Raw genomic sequence first — 27,610 nt, forward strand, 5'->3', positions numbered from 1 at the left:
GGGGCATGGGTTTAGCTTCAGGGAGAGGAGGCTGAATGGGAGCAGACCTCAGGGAACAGAAGGGGCTGTGCCACAGTCCAGGTGTGGGAGGCACACTTCTAAAGAACTTGCGCTGCTCAGGCCCAGCCTCCCCAGATGCAGAAATCACATGTCATCCAGGGCTGGAGATCAGGCTAGAGTTAATTATAGCCCTACAACATGTTGATGCACGTGTGATCAAGCACTCTTCAGGTGTTTCACTTCCCAAGACTGGGATTTTTGGATATCCTGGTTTGCTGGGCAATAGGGTTTTTCCTGTCCTGGTCCAAAATAGAATTGAAATGTGCAAGAGTTCCAAAACCCCTATCCTGTTTACATTTTGTAATTGCTTAAGATTATTTTAAAATCCACCTCTTAATTTTTTTTTCAAAATACAGTATCAAACTAAACCACTTTTCTGCTTTTCCCTATTTTTAGGGTGGTTTTTTTTTTTTGCTGTCATCCTTTTTATGGTGTGTTTTCAGTAAAGCTGTACATTCTATATGTGAGCAGCATGAATGTTTTGTAAAGAACTCCTGGTTAAGGATCTGGGTGGATTATGGGAACTGTAATATAACAGGTTGTCTGGGGGCACTACTGAGATGGTCAAATCAGGACAAACTGATTAAAACCAAGGCTACTTGCAGTTCAAGACTAGGGTTCCTTTTCTATAAGGCACCACACCAGTCACACACAGCACTTCAGCTGCCATTCTAGACAGCATGAAGTTGCACAAACAGATCCCCTTAGACAATCCAGCTTTACCAGTGCCACAACCAGCACCCACCTCACACTGATGAGAGGTTATGAAAACCATTTTCACCAACTACAAACAGGTTCACCCAGTCCCAAAGGCATAGTTCCAGGTCACCTCAGATCTTACCCAAAAGAGCATGCTGTGCCAGTCCTTTAGAATATAAAATGTAAAGGTTTATTAATAAAAGAAAGAAAAGGTTGAGAGTCAGATTGTTAAAGAAATCACATTACATACATCAATCATCAAGTTCTTGATGCAGGCTCTTACCAGAGATGTAACAAACTGCCAACTTAAAAGTCTCTGGAGCACATCCTATGTCAGGATGGGTCTACGAATCCTTCTGGGCCCTCTGTCCTTGGCAAAAGAGCTTCTGGAGCGGAGGGCAGGAGCAAAGACAAGATGGAGGCACCCCAGGATACATTTATAATCTTGCCCATGTGGAGGGAAATCCATTGTTCTCCTGGGTGATGCCTCCCAAAATGGGGCTGATCACATGATCACCAAACCAGTCTATATCCTTTTTAGGCAAGGAGCCATGGAATTCCCAGGTGTGTCCTCCTCAGGTCATTGTGTGTTCCTCACATATCCATTGGCAATCCTTAAGAGCCATTATCCATACAGCATCGAGAAACCACCCCTCACAATAGGTGGTTGATGCGTTTGCTGTCTCCCACACAGAAAACATTAAAAATATAAATACAAAGCCCATATTCACAACTTTACACACACAGATCATACAAGTATATGGGTATCCTAGACACTGAGCCAGAATAGCTTTCATTTGACACCTAACATGGCCTATTTTGCACTGAATTTGCAATAGCAAGTACAACAATGATCTCTGCCTACTCACGTTAAAATTCAGTAACGTGACAGGAACTATTTTAATTGTAATAAGACTAAATCCTTCTTAGATAGTTCTGATTAATCTTCTGACTTCTTGTTTTAAAGGTCACTGGTTTGAGGTTGTATGACTGGAGTCTGCAAGGATATGTAGCTATAGAATCTCTCTGGAAGGATAATCCTAAAAAGAAGAAATCTGGAAAGAAAATAAGTGACAAGGTAAGAAGTCCAAATGATTTAATTTCCAAATAGAGGGTAATTGTAAAGGTTCAAAATTTATGGTCAGGGTACAGAATGATGGATTAAGATTCAAATTTCTCTGTTTACAAACAAACAAAAAGTTGATCTATGTCTCTGAAGACAAAAAAAGGATACTTTCTTAAACTAGTTCCAATCTAGGCTTCCCAAAAATTTTGTTTGGAAATGTTTTCTCATGGCTAAGATACAATCAGCTAATGGTATTAAGCAGGGCTCGACAAATATGCTTGCCTGTGGCGAGTAGATTTTACCAGCTGGCAAGTGCAGGGACGGGCTGGCCGAAGCCCGCACTATGGGTGACGTGGCCCCATCCAATCTGCCAGCCGGCGGAGGAGCAGAGCGCCACTGGGGAGGGGGAAGTGCAGCGATTCTTGTCACCGGGGTGCCTGCATAGCTCTGGCGTGAGGAGGCGGGGCGTGAGCCAGAGGGCGGGACGCTGGCGGGACGTGGCCCCGCCGATTTTAAAGGGCTGTGGCAGCTCACCTCTGGCTGCGTGTCCCTGGGAGCTGGCTGTGGTGCGCGGCACAGCCAGGCCCCGCCCCCCGGCTCCAGTCCTGCCATGGTGTGACGTTGTGGGGGTACCTGGCTGGTTTCTATGCTGCTGGCTCTGGGGTAACCCCCACTGGCTGCCGTGGGTACCACGACCTAGCAAAACAGGATGAGTCACTATGCAAACCAATATGGCCAGACACCCCCCATGGAGAGGAACAAAGGAAGGTGGAATGCTGCCCTGGCTGGGGGGCAGGGCTGGAAGAGAGTTAGTTAGTTGCTGGCTGGAAGCATGGAGGAGACAGCCTAGGGAAAGGGGCTGGAGTTGAGGGGCCCAGTCTCCCCCATCTCAAGGGGGCCTGAGGCAGCCTAGCCCAGCTCTGTGACCAGATTACATCTGTGCTGTGCTGTAACCTGGAGAGGCAATAAACTTCCTCTATTCCACCGGCTGGTGCAGTCTGTTTGTGCCATTTCGGGGTGCAGGAGACAGGGGACCCCCAACGTGCCGTCACACATGGCCCCAGCCCCCTCGCCAGCGAGAGACCGCTCCCTGCCGACCGCCCCGCTCGCTGCGCCCGCCCCGCGCCCCTTTGTCTCCTCGCCGCTCGTTCCCCAAGCCGTCCCTGCTCCCTTGCACCCCGGATCGCCTGCTCTCCCTCTTCCCTGCAACTCTCTGGCTCTGTACCCCCTTGCACTCCGCACCCTGCCCCCCCCATTCCTGCCCCGCCATCTCTGTGCTGCCTGTTCCTTGCACTGCCCCTAGACCCAGTCCCCCTTGTCCCATTCTCTGTGCCTCCACTGCATCCTGCTCCCCTCGGGTGTAACACACACACACACACACACACACACACGCACACACACACACACTGCCCTGACCATTGGCTGACAGACCCGGGCCCTCCCTCTCCACCGGGTCCCAGCCCAGGGCTCTATAGGCAGGGACTCTTGCTGCTGCCTGCTCGGTGGGGACTCCAGCCGATACACACCAAGCTGTGTTAGCAACCCCTTTCCCTGGGCTGCTTCCTACCACCCTGGCATCCTTCCCAGCCGTCTGCCTCGGCAGTGGTCCTTTCCGTGGCTGGGGCTGGAGGCGTAGGAGGTCCGGTCCTCAGACGGGGTTAGTTGCTGGCGGTCCTCCCGGGGGTAGATGTGGACCCTCGCTCTGGCGTCAGCTGCTGCAGGGACACTGGGAATGCGGCCTGGGTCCTCCCTCACTGCCCCTGCCTCCTCTCCTGCTGGGCTCCCTCCGCCTTTATATGCTGGCTCTGCTGGGAGCATGCCCCACAGGGCTGGAAGGGCAGGGCTCTTTCAGTCAGCTGGGCCTGGGCTACTCCCAGCCCTTCGATGTGGGGCCTGTTCGCCCCATCACAAGGGCTACGGGGGGGCTGGCGGTGGCCAAAAAATGCTTTGCTTGGGGCAGCAAAAAACCTAGAGCTGGCCCTGGGGGAGGGCAAGGGGCTGGGCTGGACTGGACTGTGGGGAGGGGAAAAATATGCGGAAGGGGCTTGTGCTAAGGGAAAGGGAAGGGAGGAGGTCAGGAGAAGGAGAAAGAGGAAGGCACCAAGGGACAGGGGTGCAGGAGAGACAAATGCCAGGGGGCCAGTGCAGGCAATGAGGAAAAGGACAGGAGGGGAGGTATCAGTGGGAGAGGGGAACATGGGGGATGCTGGGAGAGGAGAGGGTAAGGGCAGTGGGGGCTAGAGGGGGGAGGTGCTGTGAGAAGGGTTGAAAGAAGGGGTGGGCATGAGGAAGGTGGGGATGGAACAAGGCATGTGTAAGGGCACAGGGGCATGAGGGGAACGGGGGCAGAGTGTGGTGAGGGGGTGGGTATCAGGGAAAAAGGAGGCAGGGGCAGTGAGGGAAGGGGGAAGCAGCAGGAGGGTGCAGGTGCCAGGGGATTCAGGGGGTGAATTCTGGGAGGGACCAGCACCTGAGGAAAGAGGCAGGGCAGGTGTGTAGAGGGAGTTGTTAGGAGTAGGAATGAGGAAGGGTGGCTCACGTGAGATGAGTGGACACAGAGAGGAAAGGAGGACTGGTGGAGAGGGGCAGATCTCAGGAAGGCTGAGGGCAGTGAGAAGGGCAGGAGTCAGAACAGCAGAGAAGGGTGAGGGGTTGGGGGGCAGCAGGCACCAGGGGAGCTGATGGAGCAAGGGGAGGAGATATGGCAGCAGAGGGAAAAGGTAGAGGTTTATAAGATATTTATTAATAACTTGGGTGATATTTATTAATAACTTATTAGTAATTACTGTTCTTATTCTTATTAGGAATTTATGCCATTAAAAAAACACTTTCTGGGGGGGGGAGGGTGGCGAGTCCCTTTTTTTTTGGCGAGTAGGGTTTTCCATAATTTGTCGAACCCTGGTATTAAGAAAGAAGTGGGGAGTGCAACAGCCCCCTAGCACTTGTGGTGTACATGTAGCCTTAAAGAAAAGTTAAGAATATTAACTAAGCACAGTGGGGTTGAAACTGCATCTTTGTTAGAGCATAGTGAAACTTATAATCACAGGAGAAATGTAAGCTGGTAAGGATTTGTGGGAAAAACCTCTTCTAAAGTGCTTAAGTACATGAAGAGTTAAAAAAGAAAATGCCCTACCTGTTTGAAATATTACAATATGTGCCCACAGGGTTTAATTTTGTGATATAAACTGAAGGATTTCAAAGAAACACCTGACTCTAAGTCAGAGAGAAATGTGAGGATTGACATGACATCAACAAATAATCATGCAGCATTAGCACAAGGGAACAGGGAGCCACAGCTCAGCAGAGCTGTGGAAGAATGACTGACCTATAATTTTGCACCAAAATTGTGACTCTGCCTTCTCTTTGAATGAGTCAAATATAAATTGCAACAAGTTGGGTTATGTCGAAAATGAAAGCTGTGTGACAACTGGTATTTGGTAATTTGCATTGGCTTGTTAAGACATATGAACCTTTTTAACAGGTACTTCATGAGGGAATGTCCAATTTGTATTTGACATCTTGCCTAGAGTTTTTGTTGCAGGGAGGGGTCCTGTTAAGCCTCTTGATGTTTTGCTGGGTTCTTCTAGCTAGTAGAAATTTAAATACCCTTCATACAGACTAATGGTCTCTAACAGCTTCATCTCTATATTGTATGGCTCACAAAACAGATTAAACAAATTTGTGATGGCTAAGTAGTGTATGTGGACAGTTTAGTGAAGCACAGTACTTGTAAAAAGCAAAAACAATTATTCTAGGGCTGTGGTGTCCAGCACGCTAGCCGCTAGCCACATGAAGCTATTTGGTTCGTTTGTGTGTGACTAGTTGGCTTAAATAATGTGGCCAGTGCGCTGTAGCATTTTCAGAATAATGTGGCTAGTTTGCTATAGTGGCTACTGCTTCAGAACTGGTTAGACACCATGGTTCTAGGGGGAAGTTTACTTAGAATTATGTGCAGGGAAGAGAGTCTGTGATGTCAGATCACTGTTTTGATTTTATAAGAAATATAAATTCAGATGAATAACTTAAAGCTACTGTGTCTTTGAATTCATGGTCAGTTGCATCTCTAGACTTGAGTCTTACGTTCCTGGCCCTTTAAGACTGAGGAATGCATTTTGTGGCTTGAGGAGTTCTGTGACTGACTGTCTGTCTGGGACCAGAGCCTTGAAGCTGTAGGTGCAGCAAAGCAGCTTTCTCTCTGAGCTATCTGGAGGGAGTCCTGGGATGTGTAATTCTAGGAAGGACTGCTGGAACATGTGACGGAGCATGCTTGGGGTACGTCTAGACTACATGCCTCTGTTGTCAGAGGCATGTAGTTTAGGCTACCAGACATGTAAATTTAAATGAAGCGGCGATTATTTAAATCGCCGCTTCATTTTACTATGTCTGGTAGCCTAATCTACATGCCTCTGGCGACAGAGGCAAGTAGTCTAGACGTACTCCTGGAATGGGGGCAGGAGCACAGGTTCCTTCTCTGAGAGCAAGAGAACTGGAGCTGCTGTCAATCTCCCTTCGGATGTCTGGGGACAGCATGGATCCTCAGCAGAAATGTCTGGGAGAATTAGTTGGAATTTCATTACAAGCCTGGTAATCCCATTTCTTCAGATTTTATTGCTAAACTTTAAAGAGTTGGGGCTCTCTGGAGGTAGAAACTCACACCTGCTAAGGATCTGTGTTAGTCAGTGAGCACGGCCCTTAGTGAACGTGTGCCTGGAGGATTGGAAGGAAAAGGAGGCACAGCCCCAGTGCGTACTACATATATAAAGAAATACATTATACCGTCCAGCTGAAAAATGCCTTTCTGCAGACACACAAACTTTTCAAAGAAATAGAGAAAATGGTTTGGGGAAACGTAGCAAGAGCCTGTTGACAGCTATGCAAAAAGAAGCTGAAACTTTCTTTGTGCACACTAAAAAAATAACCTTCCCTGCAAAATCTGGCAGGAGTACACACAGATTTTAGAGCACTTTGAAATATTTGTTCTTAACCCAGTTGCTTTTTTCTCAGGTTAAAGCTTGAAGAATGCAGGTGGAGAATGACTAATGTGCATCACATACATTCTCAAAGAATTACTGACAGCACTTCTCCAACTTGCAGTACCTGTGTGCTACTTGGGTTCAGTGCTTACAGCACGTTTATTTGAGTCACTCAGGCATGGTTTACACTACATCATTAGGTTGATGTGAAACAGTTTACATCAATCTAATTATGTCAGTGTACACACAACAGCCTTTCTCCTGCTTCTGTAAGTGCTCTAACACACCAATATAATTCCATCTCCATGAGAGGCATAGGGCTTATGTAGGTGTAGTTGGGACCATGCAGTGCCTCCTGTAGAAAATGTTACCTACATTCAGTGGTTGTCACTTTTGTCAATTTCATCTCTCTCCTTGAGCTGTGAAATTGACAAGAAAGCTGGCTCCCAGCTCCGCAGACAAGCTGCAGTCTAGTCTCCACTTTGAGCCAGGCTCATGTTTCTGCTCACGCTCCCAACCTCCTGGGCTCATGGCTTCCCGCTCCCCTGCTTCCTAGGGAGAATTTAGGAAGGCAGAATGGAATAAACTGTACTGGGAGTAAAACACCTGTTCTTGCGAAAAGTGACTGACCTTTGTTAGCTTTTTTTTGAGAATCACAGGCTATGGTGGTATCTGTTACTTTAATCCTGAAGAAAATGTAATTCTCAGTCAGGGGTCAGCACCCCGCAGCACCTGAGCCGATTTTTATTGGCACGTAGGACGGGAGCTCAGCCCTGTTCCTTCACCTTCTCTCTTCCTCTCAGCTGCATAGTGGGGAGCTATTGCTGCAGCTCCAGCCTTAGCCGTAGCTTCCTGCTCGGGGAGGGGGGTGGGAGAGGCGTATGTGTGCATCCCTGGGGCTACCTTCTGTTTTGGGAGGGGGCGGGACTGGGCCTGCTCCACACAGCCAGGGCTGGGCAGCCGGCACATGTGGCGCTCTGGGGCCCGGGCTGTGCCGCACTGCTCCCTGTGGGCTACGTGCAGGGGTGGGGAGTCCCTTCCTCAGCGCCCCACTGCGCCTAGTCAGGCTGGAGCCAGCCCTGGGCTCTGCCTGCCCCAGCCTGGGAGCTGCAGGCAAAGGACTGCTGGGCTGGGCAGGGAAGAGACTCTTCCTCCCCACCTCTCCTCGCCCCAGCAATGCATGGATGTGGGGGCAGCAGGGAGGGCAATGAAGATGGGAGGGGACAGGGATAACACTGAGGGATATGGGGGCAATGCAGGAGATCAGTCTGTGGGGGCAGGATGGGAGGGGGTAGGGGTTGTACTGAGGGGCATGGGGTGATGCAGGGGATCAGGCTGGGGGGGATCATGGGACTGAGGGGAGACAATCTGGAACAGAGGGAAGATGTGAGGGGGGATACAAGTTTACTTGGCAGAAGCTGCACTTTCCTTTACTCCCCACTTCTTTGCCTCTTTCCCCAACCAGCTGTTTGGCTGTAATCTCAGCCTCTCCCCTTTTCTGCGTTACTCCCCCAACTTCCTCCCACCCCAAAGCTCCCTCTTGTTTCCCCACACCCTCTCCTGCTGCTGAACTCCCTTCCAAATCCTGCCCTCCTCACCGCTTCCTGCACTCCATTTCCCACCCTGTCCCACTTGCTGGCAGCTCTGTCCTGCACATTGAATCCCTCATTTTTGTTCCCACCCCAGAGCCTAAAGGGGTCCACAAAATCCACTAACTCTGGAACTCCAGAAAAGTAAATCTGGCCTGTGAGAAGCCTTGAACTTCAGTCCTCCCTGTCCCTTCCCCTTACTTCATGGAGCTGGAATGCCAGAAGAGTGAGGTATCTCAGTTGGGGGCCACATCAGTGAGAGTTGGGGGTTTTGGAGTTTTTTTGCTTCTCCCTTGTGTGGTCTGCAACTGATTTTTCTGTGGATCAGTGATCCCCAGGCCAAAAAAGGTTCCCCACTCCTGACATAAATAAAGAAAACATGGAAACCTTTTGTGTTGGACATACTATTTTACTTAGTTTATAAAACTGCATTTTAAACAAACATGAGAAAGTTAAAATGGTTAATCTGTTTAATAACTGAAATTAAACCGTTCTCCCCAGCTGCAACACTAGCAAAATGGCTCAGGCGTAATTATGTAATTAACAGTAAATTTCCATTAGCATCTGGCAGTCCATAGAAAGGTTTCCATTGACCCGGGTGATCCACGGGGCACACAATGGAGAGAACTCCTCCCCCCCAGGAGCGGAATGGCCTAGGGCAGTAGGTACGCCATTTCATCAAGGTTGCTGACCCTGATCTAAGTTGATAGTACAGTCATATACAGTGAAAGAAAGAAAGAAAATTAGTGAATATATCTGATGTAAAGAGGGGAATGCATGAACACATGTTAAAGAATCCATTGATTAATCAGCTTGCATTTTCATTTAACACTTTATCTTCTCTGATACTCGGTGTATTTAAACAGTGTTTCTTAAAATAAAGATATATACTGTCAGTAGCCTTAAAATAAAGATATATTCTGTCTGATCAAAATAGGGGCATAAAAGTAAACCTAGTTATAATGTATACAATTTTGATTACTTCAATATTTTTCTATATATTTTTTTCATTTTTTTAATATGGTTGCAAAAGAGATACTTGAACTCAAGAGAAAAAGTTTCAATTTCATACATTAAAGTTTTGCCTCCACCTAACTTTAAGGGATTAGAATGAGTCTTGTGCAGAGTTGTTGCTCATCTACAGATCCACTTTGGGAGAGCTAATGTACTGTTATTGCACTTCCATCTACTAAGAGATTGATTATCTGCTGACATGCTTTGGTGGTATAATGTCAATAGATTTTTTTTTTAAGTTTAGTGGCTTTATTTGGGGGGGGGGGGAAATTAGCTTAAATTCTGTTTTGTTTGGCATTTAAATAAATGCCACTTGGCTAAATCCACTTGGAAACAGATACAGCGCAGAGAAGTCCGAATGGGTTTAACTGGGATTAATGGAATAAATAAAGCAAAAGCTGAATATCCAGACTCTAGTCCAAGTAGTATGGTCTGTCTTTTTAGAATACTCTCTCAGTGGAAGTTATGGAACTATTCCTAGTGAAATCTATTTATAACTAGATTTGAATATATATTGTAGGGCAACGGTGGGGAACCATATCTTGCTTGGACCTGGCTCTCAAGGCTCAGGGCTCCCCACTGCCCCAGCATTAGGGAACCTGCGCTGGTGCTCCAGCTCCCTGCTGCTTCCTCCCTAGTCTGGAGCACACAAAATCTACTAGCTTTGGCTCCATAAAGCTCTGGTGTGCGAGGTGAATGTGGGGAATGCCTTTCTGCTTCTCAGTCGGGGACCATGTCAGTGAAGATTTTTTGTTGTTGTTGTTCTTTGTTTTGTTTTTTGCTTCTCACTTCTGTGCGGCCCCCAGCTGATTTTTCTGTGGGTCAGCAGCTCCGACCTAAAAAAGGTTCCTTGCCCCTGCTGTAGGGAACATTGTAATCAAAGATGTTTTAATAAGCCTTTCTTGAGTCTTTAATTTCTGGTATTCACTGCAGAGGTAGCGTGAGACCATACTTTCAAAGGGAATAGTATAAAAGGGCCCTATTGTGTAAATCAACACAGAATTCTAAGAATCCACCATGGCAACTATAACATCTGTGGGAAATTCTCTACCTCTGTAATTTACTGAAGACAAAAATGAATCAGATAAAGCATCTTTTACTGAACTTCTGTTCTTCCATTACTTACTGTTACACCAACCACAGGGACATTTAAATCTAGAAATGCTTTGGGAGCAGTTTTGTGTGTAATGGGCAAGAGAGAAAGGGCATATCAGATTGAATGACCATTTCATTTTGAAAAAAGTGGTTGCTCTGCAGTGTAGGTGCACATAAGTCTGGGGAGAGGGGTTTCTCTTGTTTTTAAAATAGCGGTGTCCCTGCCCTATGCTCCCACGTGAGGGTAGAAAGCACTGAGTGGCTATGACCCTTCCTAAGTTCCTTCTTATCATCCATACCTGTGAGATGGAATCTAATCGGGTTGCAGTGTCTGGTCCAGGGGTTGGCAACCTTTTCAAACCGAAGAGCCAAACTATATCAAAATTCAGAACAAGTGGTCAACAAAGAGCCGTATAAGAATGTCCATTTGCGTGACTGAAAATATACAACTTAATATTAGTGATAAAGTAAAATATTATGTTCAACACAAAAGGTCCAACATTGATTTTTCTTTGGGTCAGTGGCCCCTAACTTCAAAAAGGTTCCCCACCCTGCCATAAATAAAGAGAGTCAGGGACCACACAAGTGAGAAGCAAAAAAACAACCTCTCCAAAATCCCCAACCCTCACTGATGTGGCCCCCAACTGAGACACCTCAGTCCCCAGCACTCCAGCCCCGTGGACAGGGAAGACTGAGGTTCAAGGCCTCAGCCAGATTAATTTTTCTGGGTTTCCAGATTAATAGATTTTGTGGGAGCCCTTAGGTTCTGGGGTGAGGCAACAAATGAGGGGTCCAGTGTGAGGGATAGGAATAGGGGTGCAGGATCTGGGCAGGAGGTGGGGTTCAAGAGGGGGTGAGGTCTGGGTGGGAGGTAGGAACAGACTGGGAGTAGGGTGTCTAGCCAGGGGAAGGGGAAGGGGGTAGGAGCAGGCTGGTGATACAGCATCTGGGCAGCACTTACTCTTTCTTTTCAGTGTCTGTAACAGGGTTTATTAAACAGATGCAAGTCACTCCTATGTGGCAGCCAGCTGCTGCTCCACACGGGTCACAAAATAAATTAGTGGTCCAAGGGCTGTGTGTGGTCCAAAAGCTGTGTCTCGCCAGGAGTGCAAGGAGTCCAGCTGGCAGTCGCACTTATTGTAGCTCTCCAGACTACTGGCTCCAGGAAGGCTTCATGGGTAATATGGCAGCCGGGTCTGCTTGCCCCCCATGCTGCTCTCAGTCTCCCTATAGGTAGCCAATCCTGGGCTAGACTGTAGCATTGGCCAAAGTTCTTAATTTTTCTGAAACTCTTTGGAATGATGATAGAGATGCAGCCGTGTTAGTCTGGTGTAGCTGAAACAAAAGACAGAACTATGTAGCACTTTAAAGACTAACAAGATGGTTTATTAGGTGATGAGCTTTCCTTTTGATAATTTAGTCCTAAGCCTCTGACTGGGTATGAAGTTGTGCTGCCCCACATCTTAGAGCAAGGGTGGGCAATAATTTTTGATGGGGAGGACACTCCAAGAATTTGGAAAGTGGTCAAGGTATGTACTCTTCCATGATATTAATGAAGGAGGTGTGGGGTTGGGATAAAGGTTGGGTGCAGAAGGGAACTTGAGGTAAGTTAGGGTACAGGAGGGAGTGTGGGGTCTGGGAAGGAGTTTGGGTGAAGGAGGCAAATTGTGACCTGGGACACTGGACTGGGGTGCAGAGGGTTGGGTTGTAACCTAGGGCAGGGAATTGGGGTACAGGAGGGAGTGCAGGGGTTTGGATTGTGGGGCAGGGGATTGGGTGCATGAGATGGACAGGAGTGGGGGCAGAGGGTTGGGGAAGGGAGGGGCTGTGGTGTCAGAGGCAAGCTCTGGCCAGGAGACTCAGCAGACATCAGCCCAGCAGTTTCTCAGGCAGGCAAGTCCCATCCTCACACAAGTTGCAGCCATGTGCTTTGTGAATAACTACAAGCCCTGGAAGGAAGGGAGTGTGGTGATTCATGGCTGCCTGTTATTCAAACTGGCAGCTTCCATTGGCCATTTCACTGGCCAATGGGATTGTGCTGGGGACTGGAGCAGCAGTTGAAGCCTTCCCTCCCCTCTCTGGGCTCAAGAGGTTTTAAAGAAAAACCATCCCACAGCCACGTTTCTGAATGGTGTGTGGGGTGGGGCAAGGCAAGCAGGGAGTCTGTCTGGGGCTCCCTGAAGCATCCGTGGGCCCATATTTTGCCCAGGCCTGACTTAGAGGGAACACTGCCTGCCATCCTATTTGTACATATAGAATACCATCATGGCACTGTTGAGGCTATTAAAGCCCACCAGTTCATAACAGTTGTGAATCCCATGACTTTGTTAGCAAGACTTCAGTCACCGGACTACAGAGAGGAGAAAGCTCTAAAGCTGGATGGCTCTTTCACTGTCTGAGAACCTCTTCTCATCATTGCTGAATAAGGTGGTAGCTTCTGCAGTGAACAGTCTCAAGGCCTTTTAGGAGTTTCTGGTGCAGACTGCAGTCCCCTTGGTCTCTCTGCAACTCTCTGGTATGGAGAAAGAAAAGAGCTGAAAGATGTCATAAAAGGAAGGTCGGCTGGAGGTTAAAATTGCCTTCCAGGCAGTAATAGATTCTTTGGACCTACTGCAGCCAGGCCTCTGGCCATCACAATGATTATGCAGCTATCACAAAACCAGGATCAAATATTGCACCCAGTCCCATAAATGCTCCACATGTGGCTGGATGAGCAGGACCAGGAAGTTCTTTTACAAAGTTAGTAACCTTCCACCAGGTAGACTCTGCCGAAAAGTGGAAAAGATTTACCATATGGATAGCCTAGAACTATGTGAATTCAATAGCGGCTCTAACAACAAACATTCTGGTCTGTATACTTCTCTTGATACAGCCAGGTCTACAGTCCAGCTCCTTTAAAGTCCAACTTGAATCAATATTATAGGCATGTTATGCTCCAATACAGGCTTATTCACTTTTGTGTGCCTCCAGGGTACTCTTCGTACTTGTTCTTCATTTAGGGTGCGTCGACATTGCAGGGCTTAACTCAAAATAAGCTATGCAAATTGAGCTATGTCAATTGCATAGCTTTATTTCAGAATAGCTGATTTTGAAATTGAGAGCATCTACACAGCACTTATTTTGAAATAGAGCCCTCTTCCTCTGACTTCCCTTACTCCTCCTACAATGAGAGTTACAGGAGCCAGAGTAAGAACTCCTCCAGCTTGACAGTATTTTGACACTATTTTGAAATAACTGCCTGCTGTGTAGACGCACACTAAGTTATTTTGGAATAGTGTTGCAGTGTAGACGTACGCTTAGAGTCCTGACTCCCATATGAGAGCTTAATATTTTTCTCCTACAGAGCTTCTCTTCAAACCATTAGCACAATGTTCATTAAACCAACTCAGTATCGTGATGCTGTTTTTTGTATTCATCACATCACAGAGAGCCAGTGAACTGTAACTTCTTATGCCTAGATTTCCTTATGCATCTTTCCACATGGGCAAGGTGGTGGTGAAATCACACTTAAGTTCACCCTTAAAGTGCTCTTGGAATTCCATTTGACTATCAGCATTCCCTCTAATTTTTTATGTCCATGTACAGAATGAATTATGTGCACTAATATGGAGTGATGGGGGGGCTGTGTCTCCCTTAGCCCAGGAGCATAAACTGCAGCTTCTAAAGCCCTTTCTTAATCTGGCCCTGCTGCTGGGGCTGAAGAAGCACGCAGCCCTCAGCTCCTGCATGGAGCTTATTGGACAGCTGCTTGGCCATGTGGCTGTTCAGTTTAGAGCAAACCCTGCTTACTAGTCTTTTTGAAACCACGCTAGTCATTCAAAGAAGCTTTGCACTCTGGATATGTTCAGGGTCTTGCTTTATCATGTTAACAGGACCAAGCTTTTCAAATTTTCTTTGTCCTTCTTTCTGGCCATGTGCAGCATACAAAAGGCCTAGCCATCTCATCCCTGAGAATCTCAAAGGGGATCACATGGTGTATTTCCACTTACTGTTAGCTGACTGGTGAGCTTCTCCCTCTGAACCTCCAGAAACACTTCAATAGGACATAGGCAACATCTGCAGCCTGCTTCAGAAAAGTACTGATCTCCAAGATCTGCCAGGCAGCCATGTGGAGCAGTCCATTGGCTTTTACTATATCTTGACATGCCAACCAGAGCATATGCTAAGTTTGAAAGAGCTGTTCTTCAGTCAACTATTTGATAGATACTCCTTACTTGCATGTCTGGAGAGGATACTGCTTGCCAGCACCTGTACTGGGAATCATACCAGAAGGGGAGATCAGCACTAACAAAGGTTATGACTGAACACACACATCTCATGAGTAATCATGCCCCATTTTTACAAAGTGACTTTTAAAAATACAGCTGCACTTTAATATTTAAGTATTTCTAATTACTGTATTTAATTCCTGACAATTCCAAAATAGACTGAGTGACTGATTCATAAACATTATTTCATACTTTAACTGTATTAATACAAATGTATTTATTTACCCTGGAGTACCTATGGTTCTTCAAGGTGTTGTAGTCAGTGTGGATCCCAGAGCCTGCTCTCTCTCCCAGCTTTTTGGAGTCCTCAGCAACACAGACTTGGGAGGAAACTGAAGGAAAACTGTGGCCACCTAGTCCTGTATGCCTTTGGACGAAGAGATATAAACACACACACTTACTGACACTAGTCTTCAAAAGAGTCCTGCCTTGTTCACGTGAGGTGTATGTGCACCTACACTGGAATCCACACTGACTATATCTTCTTGAAGAACAACAGTTACTGTGTAAAGTAAGTAATTGTTCTTTTTTGCTCTTGGATTGGGTTTCTGTTCTGGCAGAATTGTTTACCGTGGGTTGGGCTTCATTTTAAAGAGTGTGTTTTCTTTTTAAGTCTGAAGCTGACAGTGACAAGCCAGTGGAAGTGCACATCAGTTCAGGTGAAGAAAGAACCATGAAGTAGAAAGCACCGTCACTTCCCATCAGACAGGTAACGGACAAGGAGGATTGGTCACAATTGTTTCTCAGAACAGTCTAGGCCAGGGGATATCAAACTGTGTTGTACCGTGACCTTCTTCTGACACCAAAAATTACAACAAGACCCAGGAGGGGGACCCAAGGCCAGGCCAAGCCCTGCCATTCTGGGCAGGGGAGGCAAAGGTGAACCCCACTGCTTTGGGGATGGGCTGAAGCTTGCAGGTTTCAGCTCTGAATGAGAGGGAGAGGCTGTAACCTGAGCCCCACTGCCTGGGGAGAGGGGGAGTTAAGCTGAAGCCTGAGCCATGTTGAAGCCAAAACCCTTGAGCAATGGGGCTTGGAATTTAGCTTCAGCTCTAGGCTCCAGAAAGTCTAAGACTAGCATGGGTCATGGGTTAGAGGCTGAGGGAGGCTGCCTCCCCAAAAATCCTGGTGTAGCCACCTCACTCGTGCTCTACCTTAGGCCCCCTCCTGCAGTTCCCAGTGCTCTGCCGTAATTCAAGCTGGCTGGCTTGCTGTGGGAACTCGGGGAGGCTGGCATCAGGGCTGTGCCACCTGCCTGACACTCCAGGGTTGGCCACGTGGGTTTTGAGTGCTCTGGGCTTCAGTAGCGGCAGCAGAGTGGGAGAGATACAGAAGGAAAGGGACAGGGCCTCAGACACAAGGGGAGGAACCAGGGACTGGGCTCCCCAATGGCCAGGTCACTGGTTGTCCATGGAAGGCAGTGTTGTCTAGTGCTCAGAACAGGAGATGTTGCAAGTGACTTGAGTTCTGTTTCTTACTTTGCTAATGATTCACTGTATTATTGTGGGCAAGTCACATGACCACTCCATCCTTCAGTTCCACGTTCCTGAGATGAGGATAACAACCAACCTTTCTAAAGCAGTTTAACATGATAGACAAAGAAATGCTTGGTAAATGAAGAGTATTTACTGATGTTCACTGTTAATAATGTGGGTTAATTTGTGACATGAATGAGGTTTGCATTAAGCTCTGCTGCCCCAATACTTTCATTTGATAAGATAGTGGACTTGTTTATTATATAAGCATTATATAGCTAGCCATTTTTAAGTGCTGCTTTTAAGTTTGCAAATGCAGTATAAAAACGTTTGGTTTGGTTAGGTTTTGTCTGCAAGATTGATGGTTCAGTTGACTGATGCATTGTCACTTCTCAAAGCTTACCTCCCAGTATACTCATCTTTACTGTTTTCATCTGGTTACATTAAAGAATGATTTTAAAGTGACTGTAAAAATGATATTGTGGGATTTCATGTTTGTTCCTCAAAGACTTATGTATCAAATAAGTTCAGTTTACAATAAAATGTTCCTTCCTGTCCTCCCCCCCCCATTCAATTACCAATTCTTAATTCCGCCTTGGTTTGAAACCTCAGCTTGGTCATTGCATTTCATGAGTCATCGGCACTAACAAAGGTTCTGCAGATATGACTGAACCCACACCTCCTGAGTAACAATGCTCCATTTTTACATAGTCACTTAAGAATAAAGCTGCACTTTCATGTTCCATTAATGTATTCTTAATTACATTCTTAATTCTGTAGTTAATTCCTGACAATTCCAAAAGTAGGCTGAGTGACTGATTCAGAGACATTGTCATACTTCAAATAAAATAAAAATATATTTACCTTTTTCAAAATAGTTATATAGAATAGAAATAAATAAGAGAAAAAAAGGCTGGTCCTGAATTAGAGACATGAGGGAAAACAGAAAGGAAGAGGATATGTTTTCACTGTGACTTAGGAAAGATTTAAATGCTACAAAAATGTTAATATTGTCTTCTGCATATAAACATGAATAATGTTTGATATATATTAATGAGAGTCTGCAAGAGTCAGGTTAATCAGAAACATTAAATTGTCCATCTAGTACTGCTAGATTTTTTTTATACACAAATAGATCTATTTTCAGCTGTTTTTATTTCATCTTTTGAGAACTTACCTAAATTATCTCCTTCTAAGCAAAGGGAGGAGAAAATCATATTCTTAAGGTTCGCTTTATGCATTTATGTTTTTCCAAGCTTCTGTTCCCAAAATCTGTCTGTCTCAGTACTGGACTTATACTTATACTATGGAAATAACTTGGAAGAACATCTCCAATGCAAGCTGGTTTCTGAAGTCCTGATTTGTGAAGTGTCCCTGATGTATAATTTACTCTATTTACTTAACTCTTTTAAACATTTAATTCTTTGAATGTCTGAATGATTAAACAGGGGAAGTGTGTCCCCTAAAATAGCACTTGCTTTTCCACAGGTTGTCTGTAGAGAAGCTACAGTGAACTTTTATAAATTGAGTCACTTAAAAACCTCTGTCTCTGACCTGAGAGAAACAGATGGCGCAAGCTGACTTCTGTGTCTGTTGTCAGTGGGGGTGAGGAATGGCTAGTGATATGTGATCATTACTTAGAACCTTAGACTTTGAGTCAGAGTATTTTGTTAGATTTGGGGAATCCAAATGCTGGAGATCAGTGCAGCAGTCTTTTAGCAAGACACATTTCTTCTATTTATGCTGCTTAGGACATATGCTTAAGTATGTCTTTTTCTTCCTCTTTCATTCTTCTCCTAAGTCACCTGACTTATCAGAACTTGCTTTAGGATAGGTCTTTGGGTTACGGTCAGGACAGAATGACTTTGCAGCAGTGCTGTTGAGACCTCCTTTAGCAATGGTGGGTCCTGGGAAGGATTTTGGTGCCTCAGAGGCATGTCCCCAAATCTCACAATCTCAGTTCCCCCTGGCAACAGCCAGTGCTAGCGTGGAGGAAGCAGACAGAGGCAAAAAGTGGATAATCAGCAGCCACATCAATCATGGCTAGTCGTGGGAGGATGTCATGATGTATGCACACCCTGTCTCTTGGGAAAGGTTACCCAAGGGCGTGGATGCCACCTAGTCAGCCGTTGGACCACCGGCAGTCTCTCCCATAGTCTATGAACCCCGCCCCTTGGTCCAGGATGGTATATGCTGGTAGCTAGAGTCAGTGAGAGGTGACCCCCTGGCTCAGGGTAGCACAGCTGGGTGTCCCAAGTCATGCAGGCCCTTGGGACACCCAGCTGTGCGGCACAGCTGGGTAGCTCAAGTTTATAGGGTGGTGGGGGGTTAGGGCCCAATCGCCTTGCTAGGGGGACCCAGGCTCAACTTACTCCATCAGGTCCTGACCCAGGGCCCTGTGAGTGGCAGAGCGGTCTAGTACTCCTTTCGTGGAAAATCCAGTTGAAAACATGCCGAGTTTACCTGGGTGGGAGAGGCCTCTCCTGCACCCTCCCTGGGTCACTTCCTACCGGCGCTGGTGGGATGGCGTCCCATTAAGTGGATGGGTCTTCTTTTTCCCCGCAGCTGCTTCTCACTGGGGTTGCTCAGGAGCTGTGTGGCAGCATTCTTCTGGGGCTCTGTCCCCCTCCGTCTGGGTCACTGGCTGGTCGAGTCCAGGAGCTCCGGTCGAAGGTCCTTCTCTTTCAGTGCTCAGCCCAGACTGAGCTGTTTTGTTGCCTTTTATGCTGCTCCAGCATTTGGGTCATGCCCAGTCTGAGTGAAGGGGTGAGACTTCCTCTACCCACAGAGTTTCAGCCCCACCTGTTTGTGTGGGTATGCACAACCTGTCAAAGAGGGAAAGGTGGCCCGGGGCTGCAGGAGGGGCAGGGCTGGGAGAAGATAGCATGGGTGCTGGAAGGAGCTGAGCACAGGCTTGGGCTGAGACGGGAAGAGAGGAGTCGGGGCTGGAGAGGGAACTGGGAGTTAGTGAGAGGTAGTGAATTAATATTTACTATTGGTTCTTCATCTATATAATTTTGCTAACTTCAGTACAGTTGCTCTAGATTTTCACCAGTATAAATGGGTATGTCTACACTACCCCCCTAGTTTGAACTAGGGGGGGTAATGTAGTCATACGGAGTTGCAAATGAAGCCCGGGATTTGAATTTCCCGAGCTTCATTTGCATAAAGCTGGCCGGCGCCATTTTTAAATGCTGGCTAGTTCGGACCCCGTGCCGCGCGGCTACACGCGGCACGGAGTAGCTAGTTCGGATTAGGCTTCCACGAGACGTACAGCTAGTTCGGATTAGGAAGCCTAATCCGAACTAGCTAGTCTGTGCCGCGTGTAGCCGCGTGGCACGGGGTCCGAACTAGCCGGCGTTTAAAAATGGCGCCGGCTGGCTTTATGCAAATGAAGCCCGGGAAATTCAAATCCTGGGCTTCATTTGCAACTCCGTATGACTACATTACCACCCTAGTTCAAACTAGGGGGGTAGTGTAGACATACCCAATGGGAATAGAATGAGCCCAGTATTGTGGCAAGGTCCTCTCTCAGGCCGCTTGTCCTGGGACACCTTTTGGTCCACAAATCAACCAGAGACCCCTTCTGGTGCAGTCACTCCAAGCCTTTTATTGTCAATTTCCCACCATCTTCTATTTAGAAAGCTTTTGGATTATAGCAAACTCAGCTAGCTTCTCCTTCTGCCCGGGGAGCATACTCAGTCACACCTTGGATTCTTGCTCTCCTTTCTCCCTCTCCGAGTCTTCTCTGGCTGCCTTTTATAGCCCTCTGGCTAGTGAGGCCCACAGCTGCTTCTAATAGCCCTTCAGCCTGGGTTTGCATAATGTTTACCATCAGCCTTTTCAGCCAAGCTGTAGCCACAGAGCTGTGGCTTAGCCATCAGTCCGTCACAATATATTTGCCACATGTGAAAAGTTTTTCAGTGATAAAACATTGATTACTCAAATTCATGCTGGGATGTATTGTTATGGAATGCCTTCCCCATTTCTTATGTTCACAACATTCCCCAGCCATCAGAGTAAAGTTCTCTATGACTTATGTGATAGTAAAAGCTCTTTGCAGAAAGGATTACTGTGTGGGTTTGTTCAGCACCTAGCACAATGGTTTCTACAACAGAACAAATAAGTAAATCAGTATACTACAATGATTAGTACAAAGATTTATCGCTATGTGCTTTGAGCAATTATTGATTACATTGTAAACCAAATTAAGTGTGTTTTATAGCAATTCAGCAGTGGAAAAAAATAAGTCTGTGATACTAATTTTATTTCCTCCCCTTTTTTGGACCCTTTTTTGGTGCGTAGAAGATTTAGGCGAGATCAACATTTCTCTGTATACATATATATAAAGAGAGAGCGAGAGAGCGAGGAAGGTGACTGAAGAATTTGTTTTGATTACAAGTTTAGTTAACCTGCGTTGTGCTTCAGGAGAAACTGACATTATCTGGTATGGATTCTCAGTGAATGGACCTTGCCTAGAATCTGTCAGCTGGAAACTTTTAGGCCTTCGTCCTACAACAGCATCCACAGAGGTTTAAGGGTCTGCCCATGAAGATTCTACTGGAGGATCAACCCAACGAGCAGGAAGCCTCAAAACTCCTCAATCTCTTGTTTCTATTTATATACATAATTAAAAATCAAATTACATAAATTTGTTTTGCTGTTGTCCTTTTCTCACATACTTTGAATGAACTTAATATCTGATATTTTCAGTTTCTGAAGGGAAGTAATTAGAGTCTCGTGTTTCAGAGGGATAACTGTGTTAGTCTGTGTCAGCAAAAACAACAAGGAGTCCAGTGGCACCTGAAAGACTAACTATTTGATTAAGGCATAAGCATTCATGGTGATCTGCAACCCATGAAAGCTTATACCCTAATAAACTTGTTAGTCTTTAAGGTGCCACAGGATTCCTTGTAGAGTCTTATGGCCAGTTAACAATGTTTATTTCTTTAAACAGGGAAAAAAGCCTAAGTAGCATGTCAGTAGTGTAACACTGCTGAACACTGGTTAACAGATTACCAATGAACACAATTACAACGACCCTCTGTTTTGTCTGAGTCTTCCCCCTTTTTTATACAAATCTTCTGCCTCATCTGTGCCAGTGGGAGGTATATAATGGAGCATCTGTGAGTTGCTTTCTAGTAGATGGATGGGAATGAGTTGTTTATATTTGTTCTCTCTTTGCTTGAATGCACAGCTCAGTGAGGATTGGAATGTTGTGTTGGTGGGAACCAGCCATAGCATAACCTGTGATTGTTTCCTTATTCTCAGCCAGGCGGAGAAGAGAGCTGTGGAATAAAGGAAATGCAAACGAATATGCAAGATTTTTAAATGGTTCTGTGCACAGTTGATACCCTTTTCATTATTTGCTGCCACATACACGAATCACTTTCAGAGTGAGGGATTCTCTGAAGATTTGATAAAATGCCGGTAGCTCACCATCTAGACTTTGTTAGTGAAACTTAAAATCTTGCAAATTAACCCTAGATGAGTATATGTAACATACCCATGTCTTTTTAGGCATGACTTAAATCAGATTGGATCAAAAAATATTCAGTTTCTATGGCTATGTCTAGACTGAAGGCTTCTTTTGGAAGAAGCTTTTCTGGAAGAGATCTTCTGAAAAAACTTCTTCCGAAAGAGAGCACCTACACAGAAAAGCACATCGAAAAAGTGATCTGCTTTTTTGAAAGATAGCGTCCATTCAGTGTGGATGCCATCTTGCATTTAAGCTGTGATTACTATGGATGGAATGGCCTCCAGGGCACCTGTGCTTTTTCCTCTTTCGAAAGAACTCCCTCTTCCCCATCCAGACACGCCTTTTTCCAAAATAGCTCTTTCGGAAAAAGGCTTCTTCCTCGTAGAAAGTTTACCAATGTTGGAAATCCCCTTCCATTCTTTCGATTTTTTTTTTTTTTTTTTTTTTTTTAAGAATACAATTGCAGTGTGGATGTGAAGTTTTTCCAAAAAAAACTGGGCAGTGTAGACATACCCTGTCTGACAAATGTCCTTGCTGAATGTATTCCATAGACAATGAAAAAACCCAAATTTTGCAATCCAGATGTTAGCCTGTGGGGAGATTTTAACCAGGGCCACTGCTACAACTCATCCCAAGTGTGTGTGGTTATCTAGGTCAGCAGAATTATTTAAAAGAGAAATGTTTCGCACGTTTGAGCAATTTATGCTGGATTGGCTGGTTTTGTCAATTCCCTGAGGGAAGCAGAACCCCTTTTTTAGCATGAAAACTACACAGCAATCTTTTGTTTTATCAGGCTATAAAGTCTTGAGGTCATGTTTCTAATGTTAGCATATTTTAAAAGAACCACACAGGCCAATTCAGCTACATTGCTCAGATATATGAAAAAGCGATGCTCCTGAGCAGCATAGTTAGACTGGCCTAACCCTTGTGTGGATAGCACTTGGTCAACTGAAGAATTCTTTCACCAAAGTAGCTATTGCCTCTCAGGGAGGCAGATTATGTACGGCAATGGGAGCACTTCTGTTGGTATGGGGAGTGTCAGACTGAAGAGCTGCAACAGCGTAAGTGCAGTGCTGTAGCAGTGCCCCGGTGCATTTCAAATGTTGACAAACCCTCAATGTACTCCCTCTTCCATCTCATAAGTATATTATACACTCCCTGATTTGTTGTGGTGCACTTCAGTCCAGTACAAACACAAACTGCTGCTTCTCTTTTTCAGGAGAATAACATCTTGTATTGTCTAGTTTTTCTCCCAGAGAAAACAATTTGGCCATGTCTAGACTAGCTACTCAATTCACGTAGCTTTTTCCGATTGCTTTTCCAGAAGAGGCTTTTCCACCATTTGGCCCAGTCTAGATGGGGCCAAATGGCAGAAAAGCCTTCTCTTTCGGCAGCAGGGGCGGATATAGAGCAGGGCGAGCGGGGCAGCCGCCCCGGGCCCCGCGCTTCAAGAAGTCCCGCGCATGTGCCATGGTGCCACTGCGCATGCGACGTGTCAAAGGGGGGGCCCTGCAAAATTGTGCTGCCCTGGGCCCCGCAAAATCCTCATCTGCCCCTGTTCGGCAGAGCCCTTATCCCTCATGGAATGCGATATACAGGGCTCCCCAAAAAAGCACGTTTGCTCTTCCATGAAAAAAAACGGAAGAGCAAACATGCTCCCTGGACACGGTGGGGTTTTTCTGGGATATCAGAGGTATCCCGGAAAAACCCCATAGTCTAGACATAACCTTTGTTCCCATTCAGTTAATTAGAAACACAGATGTAGGTGCATAAACCTTGTTCAGTACTGGTAGGCATACAGTTTATAAGACCTTTGTTCTTGATGCAGAATGTAAAACAAATACTCTGTGTATTATTACATTATTGTAAAACAACATCCAGGTGATTCAGACATTTTGAATGAGTATTTTAAGAATACTATGGCTTGAAGAATCTATAACTGTAAGATTTTTGTATAGTGCCCAAATCCCAAAGAGGCTTGAAACAATGTTGTCAGAACGTATTTTCCTTCATCTCCCATATTCTGATTTGTTTCTGTAAATTAACAACTGTTTTGTGTCCAGTGTTGTTCAGGTGTGTAGGTTGTGGAGGGTTAAAGCTATTGCTCCTAACAACTTGTGATAGTTGGCCATTAGTCTGACTTGTCAAAGATGCTTGATTTGTGACTGGTTGGCTCCATCTATAATTAGCCATTCCAGATCTTTCTTTAGACTATTTTATAGTCAAAGTCACACAAGCTGCCTTACCAGTCTGGTTGTCTCAAGGTAAAATAAATGTGTATTGCCTTGGCTTACTCTGTTTATTGAGAAGGACAGGAAATGAAGTTTAGCACTAGAACATAGATGCTTAGATACCATAAAGATTCATGTGGTATATATTACCGACAAAAACTGAACTGTTAAAAACATAAAGATTATTGTGGTTCAAATGTCACTTTCTGGATGTAACTAATAAAAGGCTGCAAAAATAACAGAAGGAATGGCTGCAAGATGCAGGTACCTAACTTAAAAATGTAGCTTTGCTTGCAGCAGTGAAGGAACTGCAGTGACAAGGAGCAAAACTGGAGCTGCTGCAGATTTTGAGATATCAGTGTTGTGGATGCAACTCCATTTTTCCATTGGAGGGAGGACAGATAGACAAACACACCTGTGTATAGCAGAAACTTATGAGGATAACTTTTGTGGGGTACTTCTATACAATAGGGATGATCTAGATTGAAGTTAATAAGATTTGAACATTTAGCCCTTGTGTTTGTACAGCAACTTAAACTTTCAATATCTCTGTGGGCTTGCCATGGTGGCTTTGTTGTTATGCGCTGTCACGCTGATAACAATTAAGGTGAATTGCCAGAAATGTGCATCCAGACCTATTAACTTGAAATATCTTCATTCAATGCTAGAGCTCAACATCTGCTTCTGCAAAGAATTTATCTCCCTACCTTTCAGAGATAATTACCCACACCTGCCACTGTCTCTTGGCACAGACACTAAGACTTGTACACCAGATATAGGCTTGTTAATATAACACCATCCATATCTATATTCAGTCCATTCACAGGGAAGATGTTCCAAAAAAGATGGCTAGGGTTTGGAGGATTGTAGAAAACCCTCCTTTGTGTTAACTAGCAGTATAAGGTGGGTGGAGAAGAGAAAGAAAGCTTTTTCTTTCAGAAGGTAGGTGATGGAGCAGCAAACTTAGGGGGGTAACTCTTGTGAGCTAGTCAAAGGGTGGTATGAAAGATGTAAGTTGCAATGGAGAAGTCCTTTCCCTTTCCAACTGTTTTGGTTTTAATTTGTTTTAAAGTTAAATGCTATAAAAAAGCTTGCTAGCTTTATTTAATCAGAAGGCAAGAAAATAGTTTCCTTTTGGGGGAGGGGTTGAGTTTACAAATTGATTTATGTAAATTTAGCAACTTGCAGCCTCACTTCCCTTTATAACAAAGCCACTCTCTGAGCATTTCCTTCTTCATGCAGCATAGCTATGTGCAAGCTGTACTTTCCAGTTTATAGCATGAGTCAGAAAAGTAAACTTGGTTCAAAACATCATGCTTGGGCTTCACTGATGTGTACAAAGAGTTGTAACTTAACACACAGTGCACAAGATTCTTCCTTGAGTTCATGGGGAATTGTACCTGCTAAGTGTCCAGGCTGAATTTGGCAGTGTTTTTAATATTGATTGTTTGCAAATGGTGTCAACTAAAACTGGCTAGTGAAAACAATACAGCAGCATGTGTACCATCACATACCAGACGTGACATACTTTCCATATCCTGCTAAAGAAGTGACTAGCTCCATGCACCTTAAAAGAGTCACGAATGTCTGTGGCAGGAATGCCCTGCTCATAATGTACTCCCTGCTATCAAGTTCAGACAGCCATGTGGCTCAACAGTGTTGTGTGCACTCTAAAAGAAAAATGAAGAAGACAGATAACTTGAATAGTTACTGAGGAAACGCGTTGTGGTATTAACTGTAACAAATGGCTTACTTCGGTGTCTGTAGTTTGTTGTTAGGTTACTGATAAAATGGTGCGTGGTACCTTGTCTCTCCTCCTGTCCTCTTAGTTTGCACCTAGCAATAACAAGAGGTCAACTGGGACCGACTCAATTAAGTAACAACATGTGGCTGCTTGGCTATCATCCATCTCTTTGCCAACCAAGTTCAAAAGGAGCTAGAGCCAAATCATACACAGTCTTTTGCTGCCTAGTAATTGAATAGCTCTTGTACAGCATTCAGCCTCCATAAGGACATAAGGCCTTACGGATGTTTTATTTATTTATTTAAATATTTTTACCCTGCCTTTCTAGTTAAAATATTCAAGGTGGCTTACAAAAAAACAAAACCACAATACAAATATATATAGAAATTTAAAATATGAGACCCCAGAGGGACATAACCAGCTAAAAACATATAGAGACTGCATATTGGCCTTCCAGGAGTGAGATCAGTATAATCTCTCTTTAGAGCAATTATTTTAGTTCTCTGTTGAGCAAGCTAAGGATGTAATAAAAATATGAAGAGATCTTATATAAAACTCCAGTCTCCTGCATTAATCATACTTTGTACTTCTAGAACACATTTCATGCAAGATATTAAGTGCTTTATTAGCATTCATGTATTCACACTTCTCTTAGCTAGGGAAGTGTAAACTAGCCCTGTTAATAGTAATTCTGTAGGATTTACCATTTGTGGATAGGCCCCTGTCTGTTTTTTGTGGCATTTTAGGAACAGGGTGGCATGTTTATAATTACAGTTATTTTGATTTGAAACAGTAAGTGGAAAACCAAAGCTACTCCCAGAACTTTCTTTCTAGAGCCCTAGTTTTGGTTCTAGTTTCCACAATAATGAATGCTCCTTTTAGAAAGTAACCTACCGTAAAGAGGCTGGGAACAGCCACAAGATACACCTGAATGAACCAAAAAGCCAGGCTAATAAACAGCTGAGATGAGGCAGCCCAGAAGTGTGGGAAAGTAAGATGGGAACTTCCCAAAGGAATGGAAGGACTTAGCCCATACCTTCTAAAGGCAGTTAAAACCCCAAATAAAGACATGTTATTGTTTTATTTGATTATTCATTTCCTCTATTGCATAAGCTTGCTCTGTTTCCATTTTTTCCTGTTTAGCTTCTGTCTGGGTTTCCCGTTTGTCCTCGAACTCTCTCCTGTATCCACCTGACTTCCTTTTCCCTCATTCTTAGCGCCTCTCATCTTCCCCCTGATTCCTCCCCTACACATGTCCTCATGTCCCCTTGTGGCACTGCACCCTATCTTCTTCACAATGATTATATTATTATGACATAATCATGGTGTATTTTGTATAAGATAGATGCAATGTGAGATTCATTGGAAAAGGTACAATTCACTTAATATGATTATCCTGTTTGTTTGTATGTATGTATCATTTTTGTATCTGAAGTTATATATACTGGTACTATGTCTGGACTTCAAATGTAATTACACTTGAGTAATGTCCACTAGACAAGATGCTTTCAGCCTAGATAGCTGGTTGGGAAGGGCCAACTGAGGGCGATGAGCCATTAGGGAAAACAATAGGCCTCAGGACAACCTTATCCCCATTGGTGAGATTTCCTGAAAACACTGTTATGACTCTATAAGGACATGTGACCAGATCTTATGATTCTGGACTCCATCTTAGGATGTCTGTATTTTTCCACAAACTGATCTGAGAACCAAATACTGAAACAATGGGTTCCCACTATATGCTAAATATGTGTTAGATAGGGAGTAACGACATCTCTTGTTTTCCACTCCCCACACAAGAAGACTCCTGGAAACCCCTCCGGAACAAAGACTGAACTGGGAAAAGGGCTGGACCCAGGCTAGAGGGATTTCTAGCCTGTTTATGAAACACATGGAGACTCCATACTGCAAAGCAAG

The 27,610-nt window shown here is 45.0% G+C and overlaps 1 protein-coding gene across 2 annotated transcripts in view; it reads left to right on the forward strand.

The window, feature by feature from the left end:
• The window catches only part of APOO (apolipoprotein O), a 75,745-nt gene extending 54,855 nt beyond the window's left edge, over positions 1-20,890 (forward strand). For both annotated transcript variants that reach the window (XM_075913300.2, XM_075913302.2), the window contains exons 7-9: positions 1,727-1,837; positions 15,378-15,473; positions 20,545-20,890. In XM_075913300.2, coding sequence (XP_075769415.2) covers positions 1,727-1,837; positions 15,378-15,446 — 180 coding nt within the window. In that variant the 3' untranslated portion in view covers positions 15,447-15,473; positions 20,545-20,890. The remainder of the gene's footprint in view (positions 1-1,726; positions 1,838-15,377; positions 15,474-20,544) is intronic.
• Positions 20,891-27,610: the final 6,720 nt, after the last annotated feature.

Source organism: Pelodiscus sinensis, chromosome 1 (genome assembly GCF_052426305.1).
Source record: "Pelodiscus sinensis isolate ZL-2025 chromosome 1, ASM5242630v1, whole genome shotgun sequence".
Lineage (NCBI taxonomy): Eukaryota > Metazoa > Chordata > Testudines > Trionychidae > Pelodiscus > Pelodiscus sinensis.